This window comes from Sorex araneus, chromosome X (genome assembly GCF_027595985.1).
Source record: "Sorex araneus isolate mSorAra2 chromosome X, mSorAra2.pri, whole genome shotgun sequence".
NCBI lineage: Eukaryota > Metazoa > Chordata > Mammalia > Eulipotyphla > Soricidae > Sorex > Sorex araneus.
The window spans coordinates 145,539,048-145,566,315 of NC_073313.1; the positions used below are offsets into that span (position 1 = coordinate 145,539,048).

A 27,268-nucleotide genomic window follows, 5' to 3' on the forward strand; every position below is an offset into this window, starting at 1 on the left:
ACTTCTTTAAAAATAGAAAATTAAAAATTAAATTAAATCTTTAAAATATCTCTCATATGATTCAGCATTTCTGCTTCTTGGCATCTAATCATAAAGCATGTGATCTTTGTAGTACTTAGTAGACTAGCCCAGGATATGGAAGCAGTCTCCAATATTTATTAATATCATAAATGTTATCACTATAGTAAGTTATGTTACCTGAAACATAATTTAAAAAGGATAAAAGACATTTAAAATATAAGTATTTTGAGAAAAAAGTTCATCTAGAAAAGGAGTTTTGAACTAAAACATAAGTTGTTTTCCCTTTGTAAAGAGATTTGATGGATGTTTTAGTTTATTTGCTCAATTCAGCATGTATTCAGTAATAAAGTTAGATTTATTTTTTAATTTAAAAAATTGCAGTACATTGTTCAGAAACAACAAGACCTGGCAAGGTTGTGGTAAAAAGGAATCCTCTTCCACTGTAGGTGGGGCTGTTTTCTTGTTCAGCCTCTACAGAAAATAGTATAACTTCTCATAAAATTAAGAGCTTCCATACAATCCAGGAATTCCTTTACTGGAATCTACTCCAAGAACATGCACAGATATGTTCATTGCAGTGTTGTTAACAATGACCAACTTCCAGAAACAACTCTAAGGGCCAACAGGAGATGAAATTAGGAAATTGTGGTATACATATACAGTAGCATACTAAAACACTAATATGCAGTATATATGCACACATATGTTCATCACAATAATAATTGCCTTTAGTTTTTTTTTCATCTCATTGACAGTGTTTAACAAATTCCCTCCATAGACATTTTACTTGACTTGACAGGACTCTTCTTTTTACTGCACTGGTGAGATATAAAATTATCATATAAAAATTAATTTTATATGAGATATAAAAATTATATATATTATAAAAAATAGCCACAGGATCCAAGACATGAAAATTAATGAAGTATACTACTGTTGCATTAAATATATTGTGTTGAACTTTCATTTATATAGAAATCATTTGTTAATATATAAAAACACATTCCATTCTATATTTCGTTTTATTCTTGTACCATTTGGTTCTTAGAGTTTGCTGCCCACATGGGACAGCCTTGAAAGCTTCCCACGGTGTATTCATATGCTAAATCCAGTAACAAGCTGGATCCCATTCCCCTGACCCTGAAAGAGCCTCTAGTGCGACATCATTGGGAGGTCTGAGTCCAGAGAGACTTCTAAGATCTCAGGGAAAGGACAAATGGAGAGGTTAATGAGACTGCTAGAAAAATCGATGATTAACAGAATTTCGTGATCATGATCGTGACCATTTGGTTAAAAGAATATAAAAATTTGTTTGACAGGCAGAGTATTAGCACATCATATTCATAACCACAGACATGACAGTCTAGAGAACAGTTTTAACTTCACTATGTTTAATAACCTTAGTTCTATGATTAGAGTCTGAGATTATTTTTACTGACACTGTCTGTTTCCCTAATTTTTTATTTTATTTGCCACAGAATATCCAGTATTTGCTTTTTTCTACTATATTAATTCACTTAATTCCCACTGGTTCCACCCATGTTGCAGCAAATTGCAGAATTTTATCTCTCACAGCTGAGTAGTATTTAATTGTGTATACACATCAAAATTTCTTTATCTGCTTATTTGTTGTTGACACTGTGTTCGTTCCCAAGACTTGGATATAGAAAATATTACCACACTCTACAAGGTGTATATATATACATATATATACACATATATATCTCTTTAAAAGAATGTGTTTAGTTTGTGTAAGTACCTAATAATAGAATTTCTGTATCATGTTTTATTTTTAACTTTTTTTTCCTTTTAGGCCACTCCCAGTGGTGTAAAGGGCTACTTTTTATAAGTTGTATGTTGTTGTTGTTTTTTAATTTTTTTAACTTAATTGAATCACCGTGAGATAGTTACAAGCTTTCATGTTTGGGTTACAATCTCACAATGATCAAACGCCCATCCCTCCACCAATGCACATTCCCCACTACCAATATCCCGGGTATACCCCCCTTTCCCACCCTCCCCCTGCCTCTATGGCAGATAATATTCCCCACACTCTCTCTCTACTTTTGGGCATTATGGCTTGCAACAAAGACACTGAGAGGACATCACGTTTGATCCATTATCTACTTTCTGCATGCATGTCCCATCCCAACTGGTTCTTCCAGCCATCGTTTTCTAAGTGATCCCTTCTCTATTCCATCTGCCTTCTCCCCTCTGCTCAAGAGGCAGGCTTCCAGCAATGGAGCAATATTCTGAACCTTTGTATCTACTTTCCTTGGGTGTCAGCCATATGTGATGTTATTCTATACTCCACAAATGAGTGCAGTCCTTCTATGTCTGTTTCTCTCTTTCTGACTCATTTCACTTAGCATGATACTCTCCATGTCTATCCATTTATAAGCAAATTTCATAACTTCATCTTTCCTAACAGTGCGTAGTATTCCATTGTGTAGATGTACCAAAGTTTCTTTAACCAGTCATCTGTTCTAGGGCACTCGATTGTTTCCAGATTTTGGCTATTGTGAACAGTGCTGCAATGAATATATAGGTACATGTGTCATTTCTACTGTGCTCTTTTGCATTCTCAGGATATATTCCCAGAAGTGGTATTGTGGGGTCATATGGAAGCTCAATTTATACTTTTTGAAGAACTGTCCATATTGTTTTCCAGAAAGGCTGGACCAGTCGGCATTCCCACCAACAGTGAAGGAGTGTTCCTTTTCCCCCACATCCATGACAGCACTGGTTGCTTTTGTTCTTTCGATTGTGTGCCAGTCTCTATGATATCTCATTGTTGTTTTGATTTGCATCTTCCTGATGACTCATGATGTGGAGCATTTTTTTCATGTGCCTTTGGGCCATTTCCATTTCTTTTTTTGAGGAAACTTCTGTTCATTTCTTCTCCCCATTTTTTGATGGGGTTGGGTTTTTTTTTTTCTTATACAATTCTACAAGTATCTTGTGTATCCTTGATATTAATCCCTTATCTGATGGGTATTGGATAAATATTCTTTCCCATTCTGTGGGCTCTTACTGTATTTTGATCACTGTTTCTTTTGAAGTGCAGAAGCTTCTTAGTTTGATGTAGTCAGAGGGATACTTTTTAAGGCTTATTTTGTTTTTTGGTGCACATCAAATGTTTCTCAGTTTCCCTTTTGTTTGGACCCACACACAGGTCACTAGGTGCTTATTTTTAACTTTTAGAGAAATATCCAAACTGTTTTCTGTAGACAGTAAATCAATTTACATTCTCATGAGCTATGAATGAGGGATCCATTTTTTCTCCACATATCTTCCAGTAGCTGATTTTTTGGGGTTGGGGGGAGGCTTTTGGGGGCCATAGCTAGATATGCTTGGGGCTTACTCCTGTCTCTGTGCTCAGAGACCACTCCTGGTGTGGGTTGGGGCACAACATGTGCTGCCAGGTATTCAACCCATGTCAGCTGCATTCAAAGCAAGAACCTTACTTGATGTACTATGTATCTGGTCTTTTTGGATTTCTTATCCTTTTAAATGCAGACCATTGCTGTGCGAGGTTATATTTCTTTGTCATTTTGATTTGGTCAAAATTATCACTCAGTAATTAGTGACAATCAAGTTATTTTTTTGCCATCTACATGTCTTAATGAAAGTGAATTTTTATCCCGTACTGTTTTATGGGTTTGTTTTTTGTTGTTGATTTTTGGAATTTCTTTAAGTCATCATCATTTATAGTTGAGGTTTGAAAATATAATATTCAAAAAAAAATCACACAGACAGTGTCAACTTCCCTACATCAGTGTCCTTAAGTTGTCTCCCACACAGTAACCTGGTTCCTTGACATGGATATTTAATCCTTCCTTGCAGCTGCATGGAATTCCATTGTATATATACTATACCTTCACTCTCCATTCATACATCCTCAGATACCTAGGGTAATTCCATATCTTAGCTATTTTGCTAAGTGCTGCAATAAATAATGGTGTGATATGTCTTTTTGAATATTTTTTGTTTGTATCCTGAGTGTAGATAACAAGAAGCTGAGTCATGTGGCAAGGCTATTTTTAGTTTTTTGAGAAATCGACATGTTATTTTCCACAGGGCCAAATAAGACAACATTTCCACCAGTAGTGTATAAAAGTCCCTCTTTTATATGTTGTTGTTTTTCTGCATTCAGTTTTGTGTGTTTTTAGTTTTATTCCTTTTTTTGTGTCATGCAGAAACTTAAACAATTTTTTATAGAACTGTTTGTATATTTTTTTTCTGTTGCCTTTTTCAATAGAATCTTCTCTTCAAAACATCTTTGAGGTCCAAACATTGGAACATTCTGCCTATATTTTTGTCAATATATTTCATAAATTTTTGTCTGTCCTCAAGGTCTTCGATTCACTTTGAATTGATTTTTGTATAAGTTGTTAGATATGGATCTAGCTGCAATTATTCACAGGCCATTATCCAGTTTCCCCAACATCATTAATTGAAAATGCTATCTTTACTCCACTTTATACATCCAACTCCTTTGTTAAAAATAGTTGACAAACCTTGGAATTTGTATTGGAGTACTTGATTCTAACCCATTGCTCAAATTTTCTAACCATATTCCAGTGCATTACTCTTAGAATTTCCATGTCTTTATATAATAGTTCAAATTAGATAATGAGATACTTACAGATATCTTATTTATAAGATGGCTTTGGATGTTTTGCATGTTTAATGATTGAATACAAACTTTATTATTGATTGTTCTAAGTCTATGGAGAATGTCATTTGAATTTCTATGAGGATTGTGGGAAAATGCCCCCTAACACAAACCTCTAGGTTGGTATAGTCCACAGGGTCAGAGTTTAGATGTTAGAATGTAATGAGTTTAAACCGGATTACAAATGTGAACTCAGGAAATAATAGAATATGTGATGAATATACATGCTGGCTGCAAATGTGCACAAAGGACAGCACAGAATAAAGGGTTTAGGGTCTTTTAGATGTAGAGGGAAATAGGGGCAAAAATAGAATAGGAAATTGTCAAGAATTTTCACTCGAAGGGTCCTTGCTGATTGGCTTTGTGGAAAAAATAACCCATCTCTGCTTTTTAATTCTATTGAATGTTAATGTCCTTACTAAGTATCCTTAATGTATCTGTCAACTTAAACAGTGGCTCATGTTGGAATATGGGTGGGGGAGCAATGACTGCCCAGGGGACCCTAAAGCTCTAGTGTCCTTATGTTTGTCTCCTTATTTATCTGTTACTCATTTTTTCTGACTGACCCCCACTGGACAGTGGTCAAAGGTGACAATACAATTGTCATTAAACAAATGATTGCATGAATCTGGATATTAATTTCGGTATTATGCTTATTTTGATTATATTGATTCTTCTGATCCACGAACATAGAATATGTTTTCATTTGCAAAGGTCTTATTTTACTTTTTGAGTAATTTGCAGTTTTTGAAGTATGGATAACTCTCATCTTTTGTTAAGTTGTTTCCTAGGTACTTAATGTTTTGAGACATCATTTTGAATGAGTTAGATTCCTTGATTGCTTTCTCTTCTAGTTTTATACTTATATACCAAAATTTATCTGTTGATGTTGCTGCTGGTTACTTTGCTGTATTAGTAAACAGCTTCTGGAAGCTTTCTTTAGATCTTTTTCTTACAGTTTGACTTTTCCAGTCAAACTATAGATCCCTTTGATTTCTTAATCTTGCATTTTTTCTTGATTTCTTTATCATGGATTTCTGCTCTGATTTTTATTATTGTCTCCTATCTTCTGGAATTTGGAATCATTTGTTGTTCATATCTAGGGATTGGCTTAAGATTTGTGTTTAGGTGATTGATTATTGTAGGCCCATATTGCTTTGATTATTTTCCTTAGTACATCATTCACTGTGTTTCATAGCTCCTGTAAGGTTATTTCTTCATTCTCTTTAGTTTCAAGGATTTTTATATTTGTTCCTTGATTTTCTCTTTGACTCAGTTGTTAGCAGTGTTTTATTCAGCTAACAGCACGTATAGTTTTTCCCCATAGTTTTATGTTTGATTTCTGCTTTTATGGCCCATGGTCTCAGAAGATACTTCATTGGATTTCTGTATACCTAAGTTTCCATATGTTAAAGTTACTGTACAGTATATGTTCTGTCCTGAAAAATGATCCGTACACACAAGAAAAGAATGTTTCTTCCACTTTTTGAAGATCGGGTGTCTATTAACCCATGTTATTTTAACTCTTCATTAGTACTCATACATCTCACTGATATTCTCTCTGGTGTTCTATCTAGTGTGAAAATGAAGTGTTGACGTCTGCCACTGCTATTGTGTTTTCATCAATTTGTTATTTTAGGTCTGTGTGCAGAAGCTTTATAATCTTTGCTGAGCCCTTTATTTGGTGAATGCAAGCTAATAAGAGTTAATACTTCTTGAACTATCATTCCCTTAACCAGGAAGTAGCATCTGTTTCTATCCCTAATTATTTGTTTTTAATTTTTTTATTAGTGAACCACTGTGAGGTACAGTTACAAACTTATGAACTTTCGTGTTTGTATTTCAGTCATACAGTGATCATTTACCCATACCTCTACCAGTGCCCATTCTCCTCCACCAATGTTCCCAGTATCCCTCCCACCACCCGCACCCCACCCCCCACTACCCAACAATGCCTCTGTGATAGCACATTCCCTTTTGTTGTCTCTCCTTTTGGATGTTGTCGTTTGCAATAGATGTATTGAGTGGCCTCAATGTCTCCAGACACGTTGTGCACCAGGTCTGGGCAGAGCAGGGCGAAGGATGATGGGTGTGCAGAAAAAACACTCCTGGAAACAGCTGAGGACCGCTCACTTTATTGCCAACTACACACACATTTATATAGAGAGAGGGTCTTGGTTTAAGAGGAATGTCCAATCACATAGTTTAGTACTACTGACCTATCACCTTTCCAGTTCTGCTTTGCCCTGTCCCAATCCCAGATAAGGCTAGATGCTGCAGTTAGGAATGCAGTTAGGTGACAATTCTTGGGGAATAGGACTCAACACCAGATACCTGGTGCTTTTAAAATGCACTCCCTACTGAGCCACTATGCAGGGACAGATCTTATCTGCTGTGGTGCCTGTTGCCATGCTGCACAATTTTTATATTGAATGCTATTGGCCTTTTTAAAGTATGGTTATTTTAGCGTTTTTGTCTACCAGTGGCTTATTTTAATGTTTATCCATCCTTTCACTTTAAGCCTTTATTTAGCTTGTGAGAAGTTAGGTGTGTTTCCTATAAGCATAAAATAGGTAGATTTATGGTTTTCTAATCTATAAAGTCACTCTGTAACTTTTTGTTGGAGAGTTTAGGCCATTGACATTCAGAGAAATTATTCTATGTGGGATTCAGTTGATTTTGCATTAAGCTCCACTTTTTATACACCTCTTTTCAGCAATTAATGCAGGTCTGGTTCACTTATAGCAAATGTTGCCAGATCTTATTTGTTTTTAGTATTTCTGTCAAATCTAAGTGATAGATTTTCAGGGTACTGGACTCCAAGTTGAAATTATTTTTCATTTAATATCTTGACTTGTAATTCCACTCTTGTTTATATATTTTCATATGGTGAATCTGTTGTGATTCTTATGTTATTTACCTTGTGTTTGAGATGTTACTTTTCTCAGTGATTAAAGTATTCTCTTTGCTTTTTGACACTTTGATTGCAATGCATTTTGGTATTGTTTGGTTTGAGTCTGTTTTGTTTGGTACTCTTTGCGCTTATTGAATGTGTGCAGAACCCTCACTTTAGAGAGTGCAGTAATTTTGAGTTATTATCTTTTCCAACAGTTCATTTCTATTCTCTTTTTTATCTTCTAGTATTCCTGTAATTCAGAGATAATTGCAGTTTTCTAAGAAGCATCTTAAATTCTGTGCCATTCTTTCATTTCTCTTTTTTGCCACTTTGTTATTGTTGCCGATTTAAATTATATCTTCACATTTCCTGATAGGTCTCTCTACATTCATAATTCTGTAACTGTGGCTTGCTATTGTATTCTTTAGCTCCTTCAATTCCAATTGTATGGATTCTTTTACACTATGAATAAATCATCCTTAGTTTGTCTTCCTTGAGTTTCTTCTTTGAACTTCTCTTTCCGTGATTGCTTAATTACCATCACCATTGCACAGTGTTAATTGGAGTTCCTTTGCCACCAGGCTTGAGGATTTTGATGAGTTGAACTTCTACCCATTTTTGGAAGCAGATCTGAATCCCATTTTGACTTCATTCTTGGTGTCTTTTCGGTACTTACAATGAATTTTTAATTTCTGGTTACTTGTGCACTGCTTAGATTCATTATTTATACTAATGGGCTAGTCCTTATAGCCTTTGTTATTCATACTTTTTCAGTTACCATATAATGTGATTTTAGTGGGACAAAGAGGTGTACATTTAGTTTCTTCCTTCTACTAACAGGGCTTTTATAAGTGTATTCTTACACTGAATTTACAGTTTGTAACTTCCCACCAGTGACAACTTCCTTCCACCAGTGTACCTATATTCCCTCCCTACCCTAACCCCCATCCAATCCTCACCCATCAACTTGACAGGCACATTACAAAGTTTCAGTAGTTGCAGCTGAGATCATATTTTCAGATTTGATGAGTCTGTGTTTTGGATATATGTTTATACCACTAAATCATATCACCAGTATTGTGTAATCTCCAGGCTGCTAGGGAGCCCTTGGGGCTCTCTCTCACCACCTGCTTTCAGTGGACTCTGACCTCTTCCCCACCCAGGACAGTCAATCTCATGGGTGGATGAAGGAGCAAACAAGGTCCACCAGTCTGGTTGATTGATCAGTTGCAGTTTATTCCATTCTCTACACACGTCTCTTCCAAACTCACTAGTTTTCACTAGAAGACCCATTCTAGTCTCACACTGCCCCTCATTCCTGTCTCCTCCTGTCTCTCCCACTCAGCTCTCCAAACTCTCTCTAGCAGCCTCCCTATATGCCTGCTCTTGCATTCTTCCCCTACATTCTTCTCCCTCTGTCCCCCTTGCCAATGTTTCTGTGCTCCCTCTTGCTGCCCTAGTCTCTCTCTCTCTCTAGTCTCTCTCCAACCCAGTCCCATAGCAAAATCGACATATAAAATCCCTTCCTGATTGCCGATCAGTCTCAAGGGCAGAAATACCACTTAGGATTTTTTTCTCCTTTCCTTGGTCCAATAACTTAATTAACATCTTAACTAACATCTTAATTCTACTACTTAATATTAGTTATTTTGTATGGATGGAGTTAGAGCTACATTGAGCTTGTAGGGTGGCTCTCCTGGAGACATCTTGCTATAGATCTCAGACTGCAGCACTCAGGCCAGATTAATCTTTCCTAAATCTAGTGGGGTCCTAGTCTAGATGTTACTTTTTGGATCATGACATACTTTGTCCATGACTATGCTCATAACTTATAGTTAAGTACTATGGTGCTTTGGCCAGGCTCATTTCGATGCCAGCGTAGCTAACACCTTGCCCTTTGTCCATCCAGTCCCTCGTCAGGACTCTGCTTTTGGGGTGCTAGGAAGTAACTTAAGTCTGATGCTTAAGTCGAGAGAGCAGATGCCCAGGGGTGAAGATCATTCAGAGTCAGTTAACTCCAAGTTATAGAAGCATAGCATTAACTGTCTTGTGTCTATACAAAAAGAACATTGCTCTGAATTAACTATTCAAAGGAGTTAAGGAGAAGAGAAAAACAATATTTACAAGTTAACAGAGTCTGATTAGGATATAAAGGTGATTGACTGGTTGGGGAAACAGACCACAAACAAAGAAGTTACAAGTAAACACAGAGGAATGGGAGCACCGTGATGAGAGTAACCCAATAAAACTAAGCTCCCTGTGGTGAGGCAGAAAGGACAAACCAATGTTATCCTACACTGTATAACTGAAGTGTTGTCTATTCACCCATTACTTCTTGTTCTTCCCTCATGCCAATGATTTATTTTCTTCTCTGCCCTGATCCTCTAAATACTGGGATAAGTTGTGATCTAGGAATCTCCATTTTATTATAGTTTATTTTCTCATAGAGTATTCTATGTACCATAGAAAAGTGAGATCATCTTGTATTTGGCTTTCTTATGGCTTACTTCACTCAATGTGATATCTTCCAATTTAGACCATATTGCAGAAAATTGCATGATTCCATTTTTCTTTAACCTGCACAGTATTACAAGGTGTACATATATTACAAATTTATAATCTATTCCTCTGTTTTTGGACACATAGATTGATTCCCTGTCTTAGCTATCATATTGAGTGCAATAGTAAGTAATGTTGTGCTTTTGTCCTTTTGAGAGAGGATTTTTATATCCTAGGGGAGAGGCCCAAAAGTGGAATTGCTGGGTCATATGTCAGTTCAATTCTAATTCTATTGAGAACTCTACTATTTTCCACAAGGGTTGTACCAGACAATATTCCCACTAGCAGTGGATGAGTGTTTCTTTTTCACCACATGTTCACCAATACAGATTTTTCCTGATATTTTTAATATGTTCCATTCTCCCTGGTCTAAGACAGAATCTCGTTTTAATTTGTATTTATCTTTGTCATCTTGATTTGGATTTCTAATGATAAGTTATGCTGAGCATTTTTTCATGTGCCTACTATCTTCCTGTCTTCCTCTGAGAAGTTTCTATTCTTTTTTTCTCCCCATTTTTTGGTTTTGGGATTTTTTTTTGTTGATTTTTATGAGTACTTTATATCTTCTGGATATCAAATCTTAAATGTTTTGAGTGCAAATATCAAATATTTTTCCCATTTAGTTAGCTTTTTTTTAGTTTAACCCATGTTTCTTTTGCCACTCATACACTCTTTAATATTTTGTTGTACCACTTTTTAATTTTTTATTGTGTTGCCTTTTCCAATGGTATTAGATAATTGAAGATACCTTTGAGGTCCAAGTCTTGAAGTGTTCTGCCTATATTTTCCTCAGGTTACTTTATAGTTTCTGGCTGTCTCAAGATCTTTGATACACTTTGCATTGACTTTTCTGTGAGGTATAAGATATGCATCCAGCTTTAATTCATTGCATGTAGTTACCCAGTTTTCCCAGTACCATTTGTTGAAGAGGGTAGCTTTACTCCAATTTATGTTCTCAGCAAACTTATCCACAATTAAATGTCCCTATACATGGGTTTTGACATTGCATATTTTATTCTGACCCAGTGATCAAAGGTCTTATCTTTATTTCAGTGCCATGTAGTTTTGATCAGTATAACTCTATCAATACAGTTTCAAATTAAGTAGTGAAGTAACTCCCAATCTCTTATTTTTAAGTATGGCTTTGGCTATTCGTAATCTTTTCTAATTTCATACAAACTTTGTTCAGTTGTACACAACTTATTTTTGTGTACTGACTTTGGAGCCAGGCACCGTGCAGTATTGGTTTATTGTTTCTAGGAGATTTTTTGTGGAAAATTTAGGGTCTTCTATGTATATCTTCATGTCACATGCAAGTGGTGACAATTTGAGGTTTTCTTTTCCAATTTGGGCCTCTTTTATTTGATTTTCTTGTCTCATTGCTGTAGCCAAGATTTCTAATACCATGTTGAATCTAAGTAGATCGAGTGGGAATCTTTGTCTTCTATCTGATCTGAGAGGGAATTCTTTTAGTTTTTCCCCTTAAACTACCATTATTATCATTAGGAAGGTTCTTTCTACCCCTATTTTGTTGGAAGTTTCTTTTTTATCATGAATCAGTGTTAGATCTCATGAAAAGCTTTCTTTGCCTCAAATGATATAATCATGTGTTTTCTTTCCTTTTATTAATGTGTTTATTATGTTAATTAATTTGCATATGTTGAAACATGCTTCATCCCTGGGATGAATTCCACTTAATCAGAATGTGTGCTTTTTTGATATGTTGTTCAATTTGGTTAGCTAACATTTTGTTAAGGAATGTTGCATAAGTATTGATCAGGGATATCGGTTTTAAAATTTCTTTTCTGATTGTGTCTGTCTGCTATATATGCTAGTGTAATGTTATCTTCATTCAGGTGTTAGGAGTGATTCATTAATCTTCTATATTTTGGAAGAGCTTAAGGAGTAAGACAGTGAATCTTCTTTGAAGGTTTGATATAACTCACCTGTGAACCCATATGGATTCGGGCTTTCAGTCTTGGGAAGATTCTTAATTACTGTTTTAATTTCCTTACTCATAGTGGCCTGTTTAGGACACTTTCAACACCCTCCTCATTCAGCCCTAGGAAATTACATGACTTTAAAAATATATCCATTTCTTTTAGTTTCTCCAGATTAATAGCATCGAATTGTTCATAGTAACTTCTCATTTAGTTTTAAATTTTTGAATGATTCGTTGTAACTTTTATTTTCATCTCTGATCTGATTGATTTATTTGAACATGTTATCTTTTCTTCCTCATGAGTCTAGCTAAAAGTTTATCTCGTTCATGCTTTTAAAGAAACACATCTTGGTTTCATTGATTCTTTGAATTGCTTTTATGGCTTCTATGTTGCTCACATCTACTATAATTTTCTTATTATTTCCCTCTTTCTGCTACTGTTTGAATTTGTTTGTTGTTTCTTCTCAAGATTTTTTAAATGTGTGTTTAGGTTACTGACTTGGACTTTTTCTTCTTTCTTAATGTAGGCCTGCATTGCTATGATTTCCATCTTAGTACATGTTTTGCTGTAACCTAGAGATTCTGGGAGCTTGTGTTCTTAATTGAAATAGGTTTCAATAAATCTTTTAAATTTTCCTTGATTTTCTCTTTGATCCAAGTATTGTTTAGCAGTGTTTAGTTCAGCATTGTGTTGGAAGTTTTCCCTATCTTATTTTTGTGATTTATTTCTATGTTCATGACATTGCCATCTAAGAAGGTAGTTTGTATAGTTTCTGTATTTGTATTTTTATATATCATTGAGTGTGCCCTTATGTGTCATCTCTCCTGGGGAATGTTCCATGTACATTAGTGAAGAATATGTATTCTTTAAGGAGGTGGATTGGGTGTGTAGATCTCTCTATATACCAAAGAATCCCAGTTTTTTCCAGCTCTTTGTTAAGAACTCCTGTCTTTTCACTGATTTTCTGTCTAGTTGATCTCTCTTGTGGGGAAAGTTTTTTGTTGAAGTCTTCTACTGCTATTCCGTTTCTGTCAATGTGATTCTTTAGGTTTGTGACCAGAAGCTTTATGAATTTTGCTGACTCTTCATTTAGTGTGTAAATGTTAATGACAGTACTTCTTGATCTATTGTTCCCTTGAACAATAAGTACTGTATGTCCATCATTGTCTCTAATTACTTTCTTTATATTAAATAGAATTTGTTCTGAAAGAAGTATGGCTGTTCCAGCTTTTTAAAAATCTTCCATTGGCTTGTGTGATTATTTTCCACCCTTCACTCCAGTCTGTATTTATTTATTCTGAGAATTTAACTGTGTTTCCTGTAGGCAGAATATGGAAGGATTTTCTTTGCTAACCTATCCAAAAGCCTGTTTTTATGAATTGTTTCAGTAATTCTTGATGAATTAATTTAGTTGTTGAAAATGCTGCCAAATCCTGTTTGTTTTTCAAAGATTCTTAGCCTCTGTTCTGTCTCAATGATACATTTTTCAGGGTAGTGAACTCAGGCAGGTAGGTTTTTTTTTTCCCCACTAAATATTCTGAAATGTTTTTCCACTTATTCCTATCTGATAGGATGTCATATGGAAGGTCTCTTGCAATTCTTATTTTGTTTCCTTTATATTTGAAGGTTTTCTTTTTTCTTGCTGCTTTAAGTAGTCTGTCTTTGTCTTTTGATTTACCATATTGATTACTATGTGTTTGGGCATTCTTTTGTTTGATTCTCTTTTTTGGTACTCTTTGGGCCTCTTGAATCTGTTCAGGAGCTTCTGACAAGAAAAATTCTCAGTTTTTACTTCTTTGACCAGTTGTTCTTCCCTTTACCTTTTTTTTCCTCCTTTTGATATTCCTGTGAATAAAATATTATTTCTATTGCTATTTTGAACCAACAATCTTACCTACTGTTCTATTTATTTTTCTTTTCTTTTTTCACTTCATAATTGGTGATTACTAACATTTTCTTCAATATCATTGTGAAACAATCTTCTGCATGTAGAATTCTATTGTTTTGTTTTGCTGGGTTTTTTTACCTCCTTCGACTCCATCTGTATGAACACTTTGATACCCTGGATCAATTCATATTTAAGTTAATTGAATTTTTCTTCCACTGAATGCTTTAATTTCATAACCATTGTTTGAGTCATTGATTTGGGTTTTTTATAGGTGGGCCTTAAGAGTTTATTTCAGCCCATTCATTTATCAGGACTTCTGTTCCTGTCTATCAGAGAAGGCAAAATATTTTATTTCACCATTGTTCCTAAATATTTCTAAGTGCTACAACTTGAGTGTAAGATGCCAGCTGCCTGAGGTATGATTTGTTATTTATTCAGCAAGCAGTACTACTTATGTGTTATTAGTATAATGATGTATGTGCCCTTCAGATTACTTCACTGGTTATGCATTTCAGTGTATAATATGTCAGTTTGTATAGAAAAGTTAAATTTACATATATGAGGAATATATAAGACCTAAGAGCCCTTGAAATTGGAGGAGATATAGGTGACTCCGAGGTACTTGATTTTCTATGGCACAATTGTGAATGGGATTGTTTCTTCAGTATAAGTTTTTTCTTGTTCATTATTTGCATATAGGAAAGCAATGGACTTTTGGGTATTGATTTTGTTACCTGCCACTATACTATACAGATCTATTATTTCTATGAGCTTTTTGGTAGAGACTTTAGGATACTCTAAGTATAGCATCTTGTCATCTGCAAATAGTAAGAAGTTGATCTCTTCCCATTCCTCTAGGGATGCCCTTAATATCTTTTGCTTCCCTAACTACTATGGCGACTTTCCAGTACTATATTGAATAGAGTACAAGCAATCTTGTCTTGTTCCCGATCTTAGAGGTAAGGCTTTTAGTTTTTCCCCATTGAGAATAATCCTTGCTGTGTGTTTGTAGTGGATGGTATAGATGATATTTAAGAGAGTTCATTGGAATCCCATTTTGTTGAGAATTTTTAACATGAATGGGTACTGGATCTTGTCAAAGGATTTTTCTGTATCTATTGATATTATCATATGGTTTTTATCGCTTATTTTGTTGATGTGGTGTAATATGTTGATTGACTTGCAAATATTAAACCAGCTTTGTATCCTCAGCATGAATCCTACTTGGTCATATTATATAATCTTTTTGATGACTTGTTAGATTCTATTTGCTAGTACTTTGTTGAGGATCTTTATATTTCTGTTCATCAGAGATATCAGTCTAGAATTTTCTTTTTTTGTGGGTTCTCTGTCTGCTTTGGTTATCTGCTTTAACTGATAAAAACTATTCGGGAGTGTTTCTGTTTCTTCAATTTCCTGAAGGAGATGAAGGGATGATGCAGCATCTCTGAGGTTTGGATTTCTAGAGGGTTGTGGGAGAGGCTTCCTCTGTCCCAGATAACCAAGAAGGGATTGTAGACATCACAGAATTTGCAGGGCAGGCTGGGGGCTTACACTCTTGTAACATCTGAGTGAGAAAAGAGGCCTGTGTCAGTTTTTTGGTCTTTGGGGTTATGTGTTTTGTTCAAAGGACTGTGTGAGGGGCTTCCTCAGTTAGGGGGCCAAGAAGGTGTTACATATGATGCAGAATAATGGGTAAGTATGGGGGCTGGCATTATAGAAGACACCTGAGTCACAAAGGTGGCCAGTGTCAGTTTCCTAGGTTCTTGGAGGCATACTCTGGACTTCAGAGGACTGTAAGTGGGATTCCTCAGTCCGGGGTATACAGGAATGGGTCATAGACCTGTTTGTTCATTTTTAATCTTACCCTCCATATGGTTTTTCTTAGTGATTGTATTAGACAACATTCCCACCAGCAGTGGATGAGAGTTCCTTTATCACACCATTCCACCAACATGGATTGCTACAAATATTTTTGATATGTGTCATTCATTCTCACTGGTGTGAGAAGTTTTCTCATTATTGTCTTGTTTGGGATTTCCCTAATATTAAGTGATGGTGAGCGTTTTCTCCTATGCTTTTTGACCACCTATAGCTATTCCTCAAGGAAGCCCCTGTTCATTTCCTCTCACCATTTAAAAATATTTTCATTACTGTTTGTGAATACTTTATATATTGTGATATAAACCTTTTATCTCATTTGTTGACCTTAAATATTTTCTTCATTCAGTTAACGTTCTTGATAAAAATTTTTAATTTGATGTTGTGTCATTTGGTTCATTTTGATTCTGTCACCTTTGCAAATGGCATTGTGTCATTGCAGACACTTTGAAGTACAGATTGTAGAGTGTTCCACCTATATTTTCCTCCATGAGTTTTATAGATTCTGATCTGATTTCAAGTCTTTGATACACTTTGAATTGACTTTTTGTAACATGACATATGGATCCAGTTTTGATTCTTTACAGATGGTTATACAAATTTTGCCAGTGCCATTTGTTGAAGAGGCTGTCTTTACTCCATATCTTTTACTCCATATCTTTTACTCTCAGCATCTTTGTCAAATATTAGCTCACCACATATGTGGGGGTTTGTACTAGGATATTCTATTCTTACCCATAGTTCAGAGAGTCTTTCCTTATTCTAATATCATGCTATTTTGATCACTGTGGCTTATACACTCTGCAGAATGGATCAGAAGATGAAATCCATCCATTAGCTGCTTACAGCAAACACATCTAACGTCACAGGATAGACAGTCTCAGAGTGAAAAGATGGAAACCATCATACAAACTAACAGTAAACAGAAAAAAATTGGGAGAGCCATACTTATATCATACGAAACAGCATTCCAGCTAAAGAATACAATTAGAGATAGAACACTACATTTTGGTTAAAGGAACTAAGAAGATCAACTAAGATCAAGAAGAAATAAATTTTATTAACATATGTGCACCACATGTAGTATCATCAGAGTTTATATGGCTTTTGCTCACAAATATAAAGAAACTTATGGATGGAAATACAACAGTAGTAGAGGACTTCAAAATTCCTTTGTCACTACTGGACATATCAAATGTACACAACATAAATGAATCTATAAGAGCACTAAATGAAGAAGTAGAAGAGCTGGTAATATTGGGTATAAACCGGGCCCTATTTCCTTGAATATATTAATATACTTTAATAATGCACAAAGAACATTCTTCAGGAGAGATCACATATTGGGGCACAAGACAAATTTACAGAAATTCACAGACATAAAAATAATACCAAGTATCCTATAAGACCATAATGTTACAAATATAGAAATGAATCTTATAAAGAAAAATTGCAAATCTCTAACACCTAGAGACTTGCCAGCCTGCTACTATATAGCAGCTGGATCAAAGAGTAAATCAAGTAAAACATTTTAAAAATTCCTTGAGACTAATTATAATAAACAAGTTATCAAAGTCTATGGGATACAACAAAAGTCACACTTATTGTAAAATTCATGGCAATGGAGGCCTATATTAGGAAAGAAAAAAATTAAATTAAATTCATGTTCACATCCCATATTCACACCTCAAATATTTGGAGAACCATCAAAAAGTAAATCCAAACACCAGCAGTAGGAAGAAAATGATAAAAGCTAGAGCAAATATCAGTGACATAGAAACCAATAAAGGAACAAAAAAATCAAAGTAAACAGAAGCTGGTTCTTTGAAAGAATAAATAAGGTAGACTAACCTTTTTTTAGAGTCATGAGGAAAAAAGAAGGGAACTTACTGAAATTGAATCAAAAATGAAAAGGGACAAATAACAAGATAATACCTAATAATCCCAGGACAGGGCCAGAGGGATAATACAGAGGGTAGGGTGTTTGCCTTGCATGCAGCTGACCCGGGTTTGATCACTGGCATCCCATATGATCCCCCCCAGCACCACCACGAGTAATTCCTGAGAGCAGTGCCAGGAGTAACCCCTGAGCATTGATGGGTATGGCCCAAAAGGAAAAAAAAGCCAGGACATCACTAGAGCTTACTGTGAACAATTCTACTCAGTTAGTTGGAGAGCCTAGAATAAATGGACAGGTTATTAGGAACATGTAATCTCCCAAAACTGAATAAAGAGGAAATAGAAAACATGTTCAAACTCAGTATATCAAAATCCTCCGCGAGTTGTATTGTGGATTCACCACCAGGATCTCACCATTCTACAAGGAAGTGATCATTGATGTAAAGAGAGGGGTGTGACAGGGTGATACCATTTCACCAAAACTCTTCAGTGCCGCCCTCGAGAACATCATGTGACGACTGGAATGGGAAGGAATGGGAGTGAAGATAGACGGTCGGCAATTACACCACCTCCGCTTCGCTGATGACATCATTCTCATAACACCAACCATTAGCTAAGCGGCACAAATGCTTGCCGACTTCAACCATGAGTGTGGAAATGTCAAAATGACAGTACTCCCCAAAGCACTATACAGATTTAATGTGGTCCCCATAGGGATACCTGTGGCATTCTTCAAATAAATAGACAAAACACTCCTGAAATTCATATGGAACAATAAACCCACACGAATAGCTCAAGCAAACCTCGGGCAAAAGAAGATGGGTGCCATCACCTTCCCCAATCTCAAGCTGAGTACTGCCATTTTGATAATGTTAATCTTCCCTATCCATGAGCAGGGGATCTGTCTATATTTCCTAGTGTCCTCTCTTATTTCTTGAAGTAGTGTTTTGTAATTTTCTTTGTATAGGTCCTTAATCTCTTTAGTTAAGCTGATTTTAAGGTACTTGATTTTAATATTTTAACTGAATCAAGCACTTTATCCAAAATGTCATTCACCATGGCAAGATAGGATTCATCCCATGGATGCAAGAATTGTTCAGCAAGTACAAATCAATGAATTTAGTACAACACATCATTAAAATTAATGAGAAAAATCATGTTAAGTCAATTGATGCAGATATAGCTTTTGACAGTATCCAGCGTGCATTCATGATAATATTACAAAAGAACATGGCAGTTGAATGAATCTTTCTCAAAATCGTAATGGTCATCTATAACAAACCCACAGTCAATGTCATTCTCAGTTTTGAGTAACTGATAGAATTCCCTCTGAGATCAGGCATCAGGACAGGATGTCCACCATCTCCACTATTTTTCAGTTAAGAATTAGAAGCCCTAGCAACAGATATCAGATAATATAAGCAATCAAACTTATTGAAAGAGAAAATTAAGATAACAAATTATCAGTATTTGCAGATGAAATGGTAATATACATAGAAAAACCTCGTTTACTAAAAAAAGATCTTAGAAACAATAAGCCAATTAAGCAAAGGTGAGTCTACAAAGTTAGCACACAAATTATGTCATATTCCTACAAGCAAATAGTGACCTAGAAGAGAAAGAGTCCACCCATACAAAAATATCCCGAAAGTTCAAGTACCTAGGAATCAACTAAAAAAAAGATGGAAAATATCTGTACCATGAATACACTACAAAACACTTAAGAAAATATTAAATGAACATCAGAGGAAAATAGAAAATATCCCATGATATTGGAAGAATAAATGTGTCAAAATTACTTTTGTACTGAAATTACTATATTTATTCAATATTGACCAAATAAGATTACTGATGATATACTTCATGGACTTAGAACTTCCAACAGTAAGGTTTGTATGGAAGCATAAAGCACTCCAAATAGCCAAATCCATATTGAGAAGATACTGGGGGCTATTTCACTACTTAACTTTAAACTGTATTGTAAGCCTCTGGTGATCAATACAGCATGGTACTAGAATAAGAATACATTTTCTGACCAAGGGATTAGAATCAAATACAGAACAATAAAATAACCCTCATACCTATTCGCAACTAATTTTTTACAGGGAGGCAAGGTAGATTATGTGGGTTACTGGTAGCCTCTTTAACAAATTGTGCTAGGAAAACAACCTCATGTGAAAAAAATGAAGCTGGATTCCTATCTCAAAATTTACACTGAAGTCAACTCAAAGTGGTTCAAAGGCCTTGACATCAAACTAGAATTCAAAAAAATATTCTCAGGAAAATATTGACAAAACTCTCCAATATTTGGTTTCTTAATGGTGTTTTAATGATGTGGCTCCACTGACAAAGAATAAAAAATAAAGAAATGGGATTTTATAAAACTAAATGTTTTTTGAATGGTTACAAAACTAAATGCAATGAATTTTTATGCTCAGCTCATCAAATAAATTATTAAAATCCAAGATATATAAAAAGTTCATAAAGATCAATATAAAAATTCTACAGATAAGCTTTCAGTACCTGTAGCATAGACCATAATTCCTAAAGATCAGATGAGAGAGAGAGAAAAAGAGAAGAAAAGAAAGTGCCTGCCATAGACGCAGGGTATGTTGCGGGTTAGAGGGGTAGGACCAAACCTGGGCACATTGGTGGTGGGAAATATGTACTGGTGAAGGGATGGGTGTTGTAACATTGTATGCGTGAAACTTAATTATGAACAATTTTATAATTGTGAATCTCACTGTGATTCAACAAAAATTAAAAATATATTACAAACCCTTTCAAAAAGTTCGGAGAAGAAATGAACAGATATTTCTCTGAAGACAATATGGATGGTCGATTAAGCACTCATTATCACTTTTGTTAGGGAAATTCAAATCAAAACAATACCTCACACTAGTAAAAATGATACAAATCAAAAACTGGGAACAATCTATGTTGGTGGGAATGTAATGTAAAGGGGACTCTTATCCACTGATGGTGGGAATGTTACCTTGTTCTTGTTTCAACCTATATTCAAAGTATTATGGAGGCTTCTTAGAGAAGTAAGAAAAGAGATTCCATAAGATCTATTGATTCCACTTCTTGGTATCTATCCCCAAGATACAAAATCTTTCTTTCAAATGTATATATATGCAACATTATTCAGCACTGTACTAAGTACTCAGCATAGTACTAAGATAGCTAAGATATAGTATCAACTTAGGTACCCCCCCAAAGTAGTCAACACTGTATTAAGTACTCAGCACAATATTAAGATAGCTAAGATATGGAATCAACTTACGTACCACCCAAATCAATTAATGTACAATGAAAATATCATATACACATTAAAATATTATGCAGCTGCAAGGATTGAGAAATCACAAAATTTTTGCAACATGGATGGGACTGGAAGAGATTGTATTAATTGAAATGAGTCAGAAGAACAAATATCAGATGACATCAGTTCTATATTCCATGGGGTTTATAGAAAAACAACAGAAGAATAGAATAAAATGTATCAAAGATGGGATTCCCACATTACTCTTGATCTTAGGTCATAGAAATGAGAACAGTGAAGGAAAGAAAACAAGGATGGTATGAATAAGAAGAGATGGAAAGGAGGTATCAGGGATAAAGGCAAGGAGCCTTGAGCACATTGGTAATATAAATGTGTGGTATATGTATATATCTATATTACAGAGCCAACAGTCCTATAACTATGAAGTCCTGAATACAACAACCAAACGTAGGAACATGCTTCTCAAGGTGGCAGGGTGGGTATGTAAGGGAACCTCGAGACATTATTGGAGGTTATACTGGTGATAGCATTGGTGTTGGAATATTGTACACCTGGAAATCAACTACGAATGTCTATGTTAGTCACAGTGCCCTAGTATTTAAAATGACTAATGTAAAAGTTTAATTGTATAAAAAAATGAATAACAGGCAAAAAACCTTTTTTCTATTTGTGCATCCATTTTAATCATAGATATTGATATATACTTTTATTTTGTGTCATATGTCTGAAACAACATATTTACTTGCACAAATAAATGCATAAGTAAATGCAGCCAGATATTTTAATCCTTTTAAACACCAGTTCCCATGGCTGAAAACTCTAATTGATGAGTATCCACCCTGCTAAAAACCTAAGCCACACCTAAACCTCACTGCTGCAACCACACGAAGGCATCAACGCCACTAATATTCTCTGGAGAGATGCCAAACTGCAAATAATTCCAGGTATCCCAATGCCCAGGCTAAAAGTCCTGTGTCTTTTTGAAGCTGGTGTGAGCAGTCTCACCCAAGTGCCCTTTATTTCCCAAAGCTCTAGCTAAGCCAAGCCCACCTCCCATATCCCCACCATGTCAACTAACTGGCCGAGAAAATAGACCCTGGAGTCGTTGGATCCTGCAGCTGCATAAGCTGGCGCACAGCACCTTTTAATTCCTCATTACTGAAATTCCAATAAGAACACACCAAATTAGATGAAAAAGTAACATAAATGCCAACTGAACTCAACAAAAACAATACAGAACTCGAAACTGAAAAAAAAACAGCTTATAAATTATTAGACAAGAACTTACCTCTGTTATGATAAAATTTTCACATAAAAATTGATTTTATACTATTGATTTTAACTTTGAGCTTTGTTATCTAATCAATTTCAACTCTAGAATTGCATTAACAGTTTGACTTCATTAAAATAATTTTTTTTAAAAAAATAAAACAGTTGGGGACAAGCACATGCAAAAGAATGGGCTTAGATCTCAACCTGACACCATGCACAAAAGTCAGATCAAAATGGATTAAAGACCTCAACATCAGACCACAATCCATAAGGTATATTGAAGACAAAGTCGGCAAAACCCTCCACCATATTGAAGCTAAAGGTATCTTCAAAGATGACACGCAACGGATCAACCAAATGGAAAGAGATAAACAAATGGGACTATATTAAACTAAGAAGCTTCTGCACTGCAAAAGATACAGTGACCAGAATACAAAGACAATCTACAGAATGGGAAAGGATATTCACCCAATACCCATCCGAAAAGGGGTTGATATCAAGGGTTTATAAAGCACTGGTTGAACTCTACAAGAAGAAAACTGCCAACCCCATCAGAAAATGGGGCAAAGACATGAACAGAAACTTTCCCAAAGAAGAGATCTGAATGGCCAAAAGGCACATGAAAAAATGCTCTGCATCACTAATCATCAGGGAGATGCATATCAAAACAACTATGAGATACCACCTCACACCACAGAGAATGGCACACATCCAAAAGAACAAAAGCAACCTCTGTTGGAGGAGATGTGGGGAGAAAGGGACCCTTCTACACTGCTGGTGGGAATGCTGACTTGTTCAGCCCTTCTGGAAAACAATATGGACGCTTCTCAAAAAATTAGAAATTGAGCTCTCATTTGACCCAGCAATACCACTGCTGGGAATATATCCCGGAGAAGCAAAAAAAGTTTAGTTGAAATGACTTTTGCACTTATATATTCAACGCAGCACTGTTTATAATAGCCAGAAACTTAAAAAAACCCCGAGTGCCCGAGAACAGATGACTGGTTTAAGAAACTTTTGTACATCTATACAATGGATACTATGCAGCTGTTAGAAAAGATGAAGTCATGAATTTTGCATATAAGTGGATCAACATGCTAAGTGAAATCGGTCAGAAAGAGAGCGACAAGCATAGAAAGATTGCGCTCATCTGTGGAATATAGAATAACAGAGTAAGAGACTAACACCCAAGAATAGTAGAAATAAGTACCAGGATGTTGGCTCCATGGCTTGGAAGCTGGCCTCACATGCTGGGGGAAAAGGCAGTTCATATAGAGAAGGGAACATCAAGTAACCTCTGGTTGGATGACCCGCTCGGGAGGGGAGATGCGTGCTGAAAGTAGACTATAGATTGAACACGATGGCCACTCAATACTCCTATTACAGACCACAACACCCAAAAGGAGAGAGATCGATCAAAAGGGAATGCCCTGCCACAGAGGCAGGAGGGTGGGGGATCGGATTGGGAGGTGGGAGGGATACTGGGTTCACTGGTGGTGGAGAATGGACACTGATAGAGGGAGGGGTGCTCGAAAATTGTATGAGGGAAACACAAGTATGAAAATGTGTAAATCTGTTACTGTACCCTCATGGTGATTCACTAATTAATTTTTTTAATTTAAAAAAATAAATAAAATAAAACAATTTGAGCTGGAGTGATAGCACAGCATGTAGGCCTTGCACGTGGCCGACCCAAATTTGATTCCCAGCATCCCATATGGTCCCTCGAGCACCACAAGGAGTAGTTCCTGAGTGCATGAGCCAGGAGTAACCCCTGAGCATTGCCAGGTGTGACCCAAAAAGCAAAACATGAAATATGCAATCATGGGGCTGGAGCAATCATGGGGCACAGCAGTAGGGCGTTTGCCTTGCACACGGCCGACCCAGGTTCGGTTCCTCACCTCTCTTGGAGAGCCTGGCAAGCTACCAAGAGCATCTCGCCCACACAGCAGAGTCTGGCAAGCTACCCATGGATTATTCGATATGCCAAAAGACAGTAACAAGTCTCACAATGGAGACGTTACTGGTACCCGCTCAAGCAAATCAATGAGCAACGGGATGACAGTGATACAGTGATGAAATCATGAAATTTTAAATTTTATGCAAATATATCAAATATTTATATTTTGTGCTGGAAAGTATACATCATGTCATTTGCTTGCCTTTCCTTGGGGTCCACCTAGGTTCTGTCTGCAGAAGCACTTATGGTCCCACAAATCCCAACAGTAGTCCATGTGCACAGAGCTAATATTAAACTCTAAGAACAGGCAGCTGTGATCCATTTTTTTTTTCATATTCTGGTGACTGATTGAATTACATGTTTTTGGTTCTCTTTTGGACAAATAAGAAATTTTCCATGGCCTTTAACTGTTGGCTGCCAATTTTCCATCCTCGCAAGTATTACCTGTTGTTTAATTTTTAGCACCATCCTAGATTCATAATTTATATATCTAATTTTCAGCTTGAGGAGGGAACTTAATTCATTTTTTATGCATGGAGTCCCTTTCTCTATCTCAGAAGCTCTCTGTCTCAACCTTTCAAATTCATTCTGAATCAATTCCCACTCTACATTCTATCTGATATGTCAAAGTAACCTACTCTCTCCTTCATTGATCTACACATTCATTGAAGAAATTCTGTTTTGAACGTCTTTTAAATAGCCCTTCTTATATTTGCCTCTAGCTTCTGATATAATTTTGTATTATCCTTTATTTTATCTTCTCTTCAGTTCTACAACAATTAAAGTGCCAAGGACTATAATGCAATAATTTAGGAGCATGTTCTTAAGACAAACTGTCTAGTTCAGCTACTTAGCTATGTGGTCAGGGGTGAATTACTAGTTTGAATCTCATTTTCTTCATATGTTAAATTAAACAATAACAATATTATAAGTTATTATAAGGATTAAATGAGTAAATGTTTTTGCAGCACTGTTCACAATAGCCAAAATATGTAAACAACCCGAGTGCCCTAAAACAGATGACTGGTTAAAGAAACTTTGGTACATCTACACAATGGAATACTATGCAGCTGTTAGGAGAGATGGAGTCATTAAATTTGCTTATAAAGTGATAAACATGGAGAGTATCATGCTAAGTGAAATGAATCAGAAGGAGAGGGACAGACATAGAGGGACTGCACTCATTTGTGGAGTATAAAATAACATCACATGAGGCTGACACCGAAGGACAGTAGATACAAGGGCCAGGGGGATTGCCTCATAACTGGAAGACTGCTTCATGAGTGGAGGGGAGAAGGCAGATGGAATAGAGAAGGGATCACTAAGAAAATGATGGCTGGAGGAACCAGTTGGGATGGGAGATGTATGCCGAAAGTAGATAATGGACCAAACATGATAACTTCTCATTGTCTGTGTTGCAAGCTATAATGCTGAAAAATAGAGAGATTATAGGGAATATTGTCTGCCATAGAGGCAGGGGGAGGGTGGGAAAGAGGGGGGGTTATACCCAGGGTATTGGTGTTGGGGAATGTGCACTGGTGGATGGATGGGTGTTTGATCATTGTGAGATTGTAACCCAAACATGAAAGCTTATAACTATCTCACGGTGATTCAATAAAATTTATTTTTTTTAAAAAATGAGTAAATGTTTATGAATCACTCAAAATAGCGAAGTTTGCTCTTGTTGCTATTCAATACTTTGAGCAATATAGCACCTGCTTTTACTTTACCACTACTTTTGTCCCATTGCACTACACATTTTTATACAAACCTCAAGTAGATATTTGCTTGAAATGTGTTATTTATCTAGAAAGAGAACAAATAATTGCAACTATGTCAAGTGTAAATAGAGCATAGCTAATAATTTTGGGGTTAAATAAAATGTATTTTATGCATCATTTATGCATCAGTTATGCATCATTTCCCTCCTCCATTAAATAGGTATGCAAATTAATGCTTCACCTCATAAGATCAAATGGGAAGAAATTCTGAAAAGTACTTTCACTTTGCAAATTGAGAAACAAAACACAAACTGTTAGGACTTCATACTATCTTTTAGAGTAGGTCCAGTTTTGGGGACTGATTGCTACCTCTGTTCACTTTGAACTCTAACTGGAAAAATTGTTGAAGGTTTGGACCCATAATTTTGCAGTTCTTTTTTTGAATTAATAGCAACTATGATTCTTATTTTTTTAAGTTTCCTGTATAGTACTGTATGGAAAAATGTCTTTGTCACATAAAGTTGTGGGGCTCAGAAAATTTCAGACTTTTACACACAGAACTGAAATTCTAGGGCCTGGCTACCAACTCCCTAAAGATACTTACAGTGTTTATTAATTGCAGGAATCTTTCTGAACCTGTCATGACCTATCGACTTCACAAAGAGCTGGTCTCTGCAGCAAGTAAGTATTTCTTACTAGTTACTTGTGTTGCTCTGGCTTCTTAATACATTTCTGCAACAATAAAACCAGAAAGCTGATTGAGAGAAGGTATTTGAATGGCAGGGAGCAAAAACATTGCTGATTTTGTGCCTTGTCACATGAGATTTTTCTTACTTTATGTATAAATCCACTTTTATATTATTTCTCATAAAATTCACTTTATTTGAGTGGGCTGGAGAAAATTGGAAAAGAAAGTGAACAGTATGAAGCTTTTATTGATTGATAGTTTTTATTCCATAAGAGCAAGGGTATAATTATCAGGATATAGTTAAATGGTTCCATTATAGTAGTGGCTCCAGGTTTTCTTTCAATTGCCTTTTCAATTACTTTACAATCGTTTTTTAAATATTATTCATAATATATTGCCAATATGATCATGTTATATCTAGATAATAAAACTGAGGATGATTGTAGAGGGGTGTATAGGAATAGGACATCTAGAATTTCTAAAACTATACTAGCATTGACAGCTAAAAAAATAGAAATATTGACTAAGGCACATCTTTTGCTGCCTGTGTCATATCTTGCAATGTGTTATCTCTCT

General features: G+C 35.7%; 1 protein-coding gene across 2 annotated transcripts in view; it reads left to right on the forward strand.

Moving 5' to 3' along the window:
* The window catches only part of OPHN1 (oligophrenin 1), a 530,418-nt gene that overhangs the window by 358,011 nt on the left and 145,139 nt on the right, over nucleotides 1-27,268 (forward strand). For both annotated transcript variants that reach the window (XM_055122033.1, XM_055122034.1), the window contains exon 17: nucleotides 26,627-26,685. In XM_055122033.1, coding sequence (XP_054978008.1) covers nucleotides 26,627-26,685 — 59 coding nt within the window. The remainder of the gene's footprint in view (nucleotides 1-26,626; nucleotides 26,686-27,268) is intronic.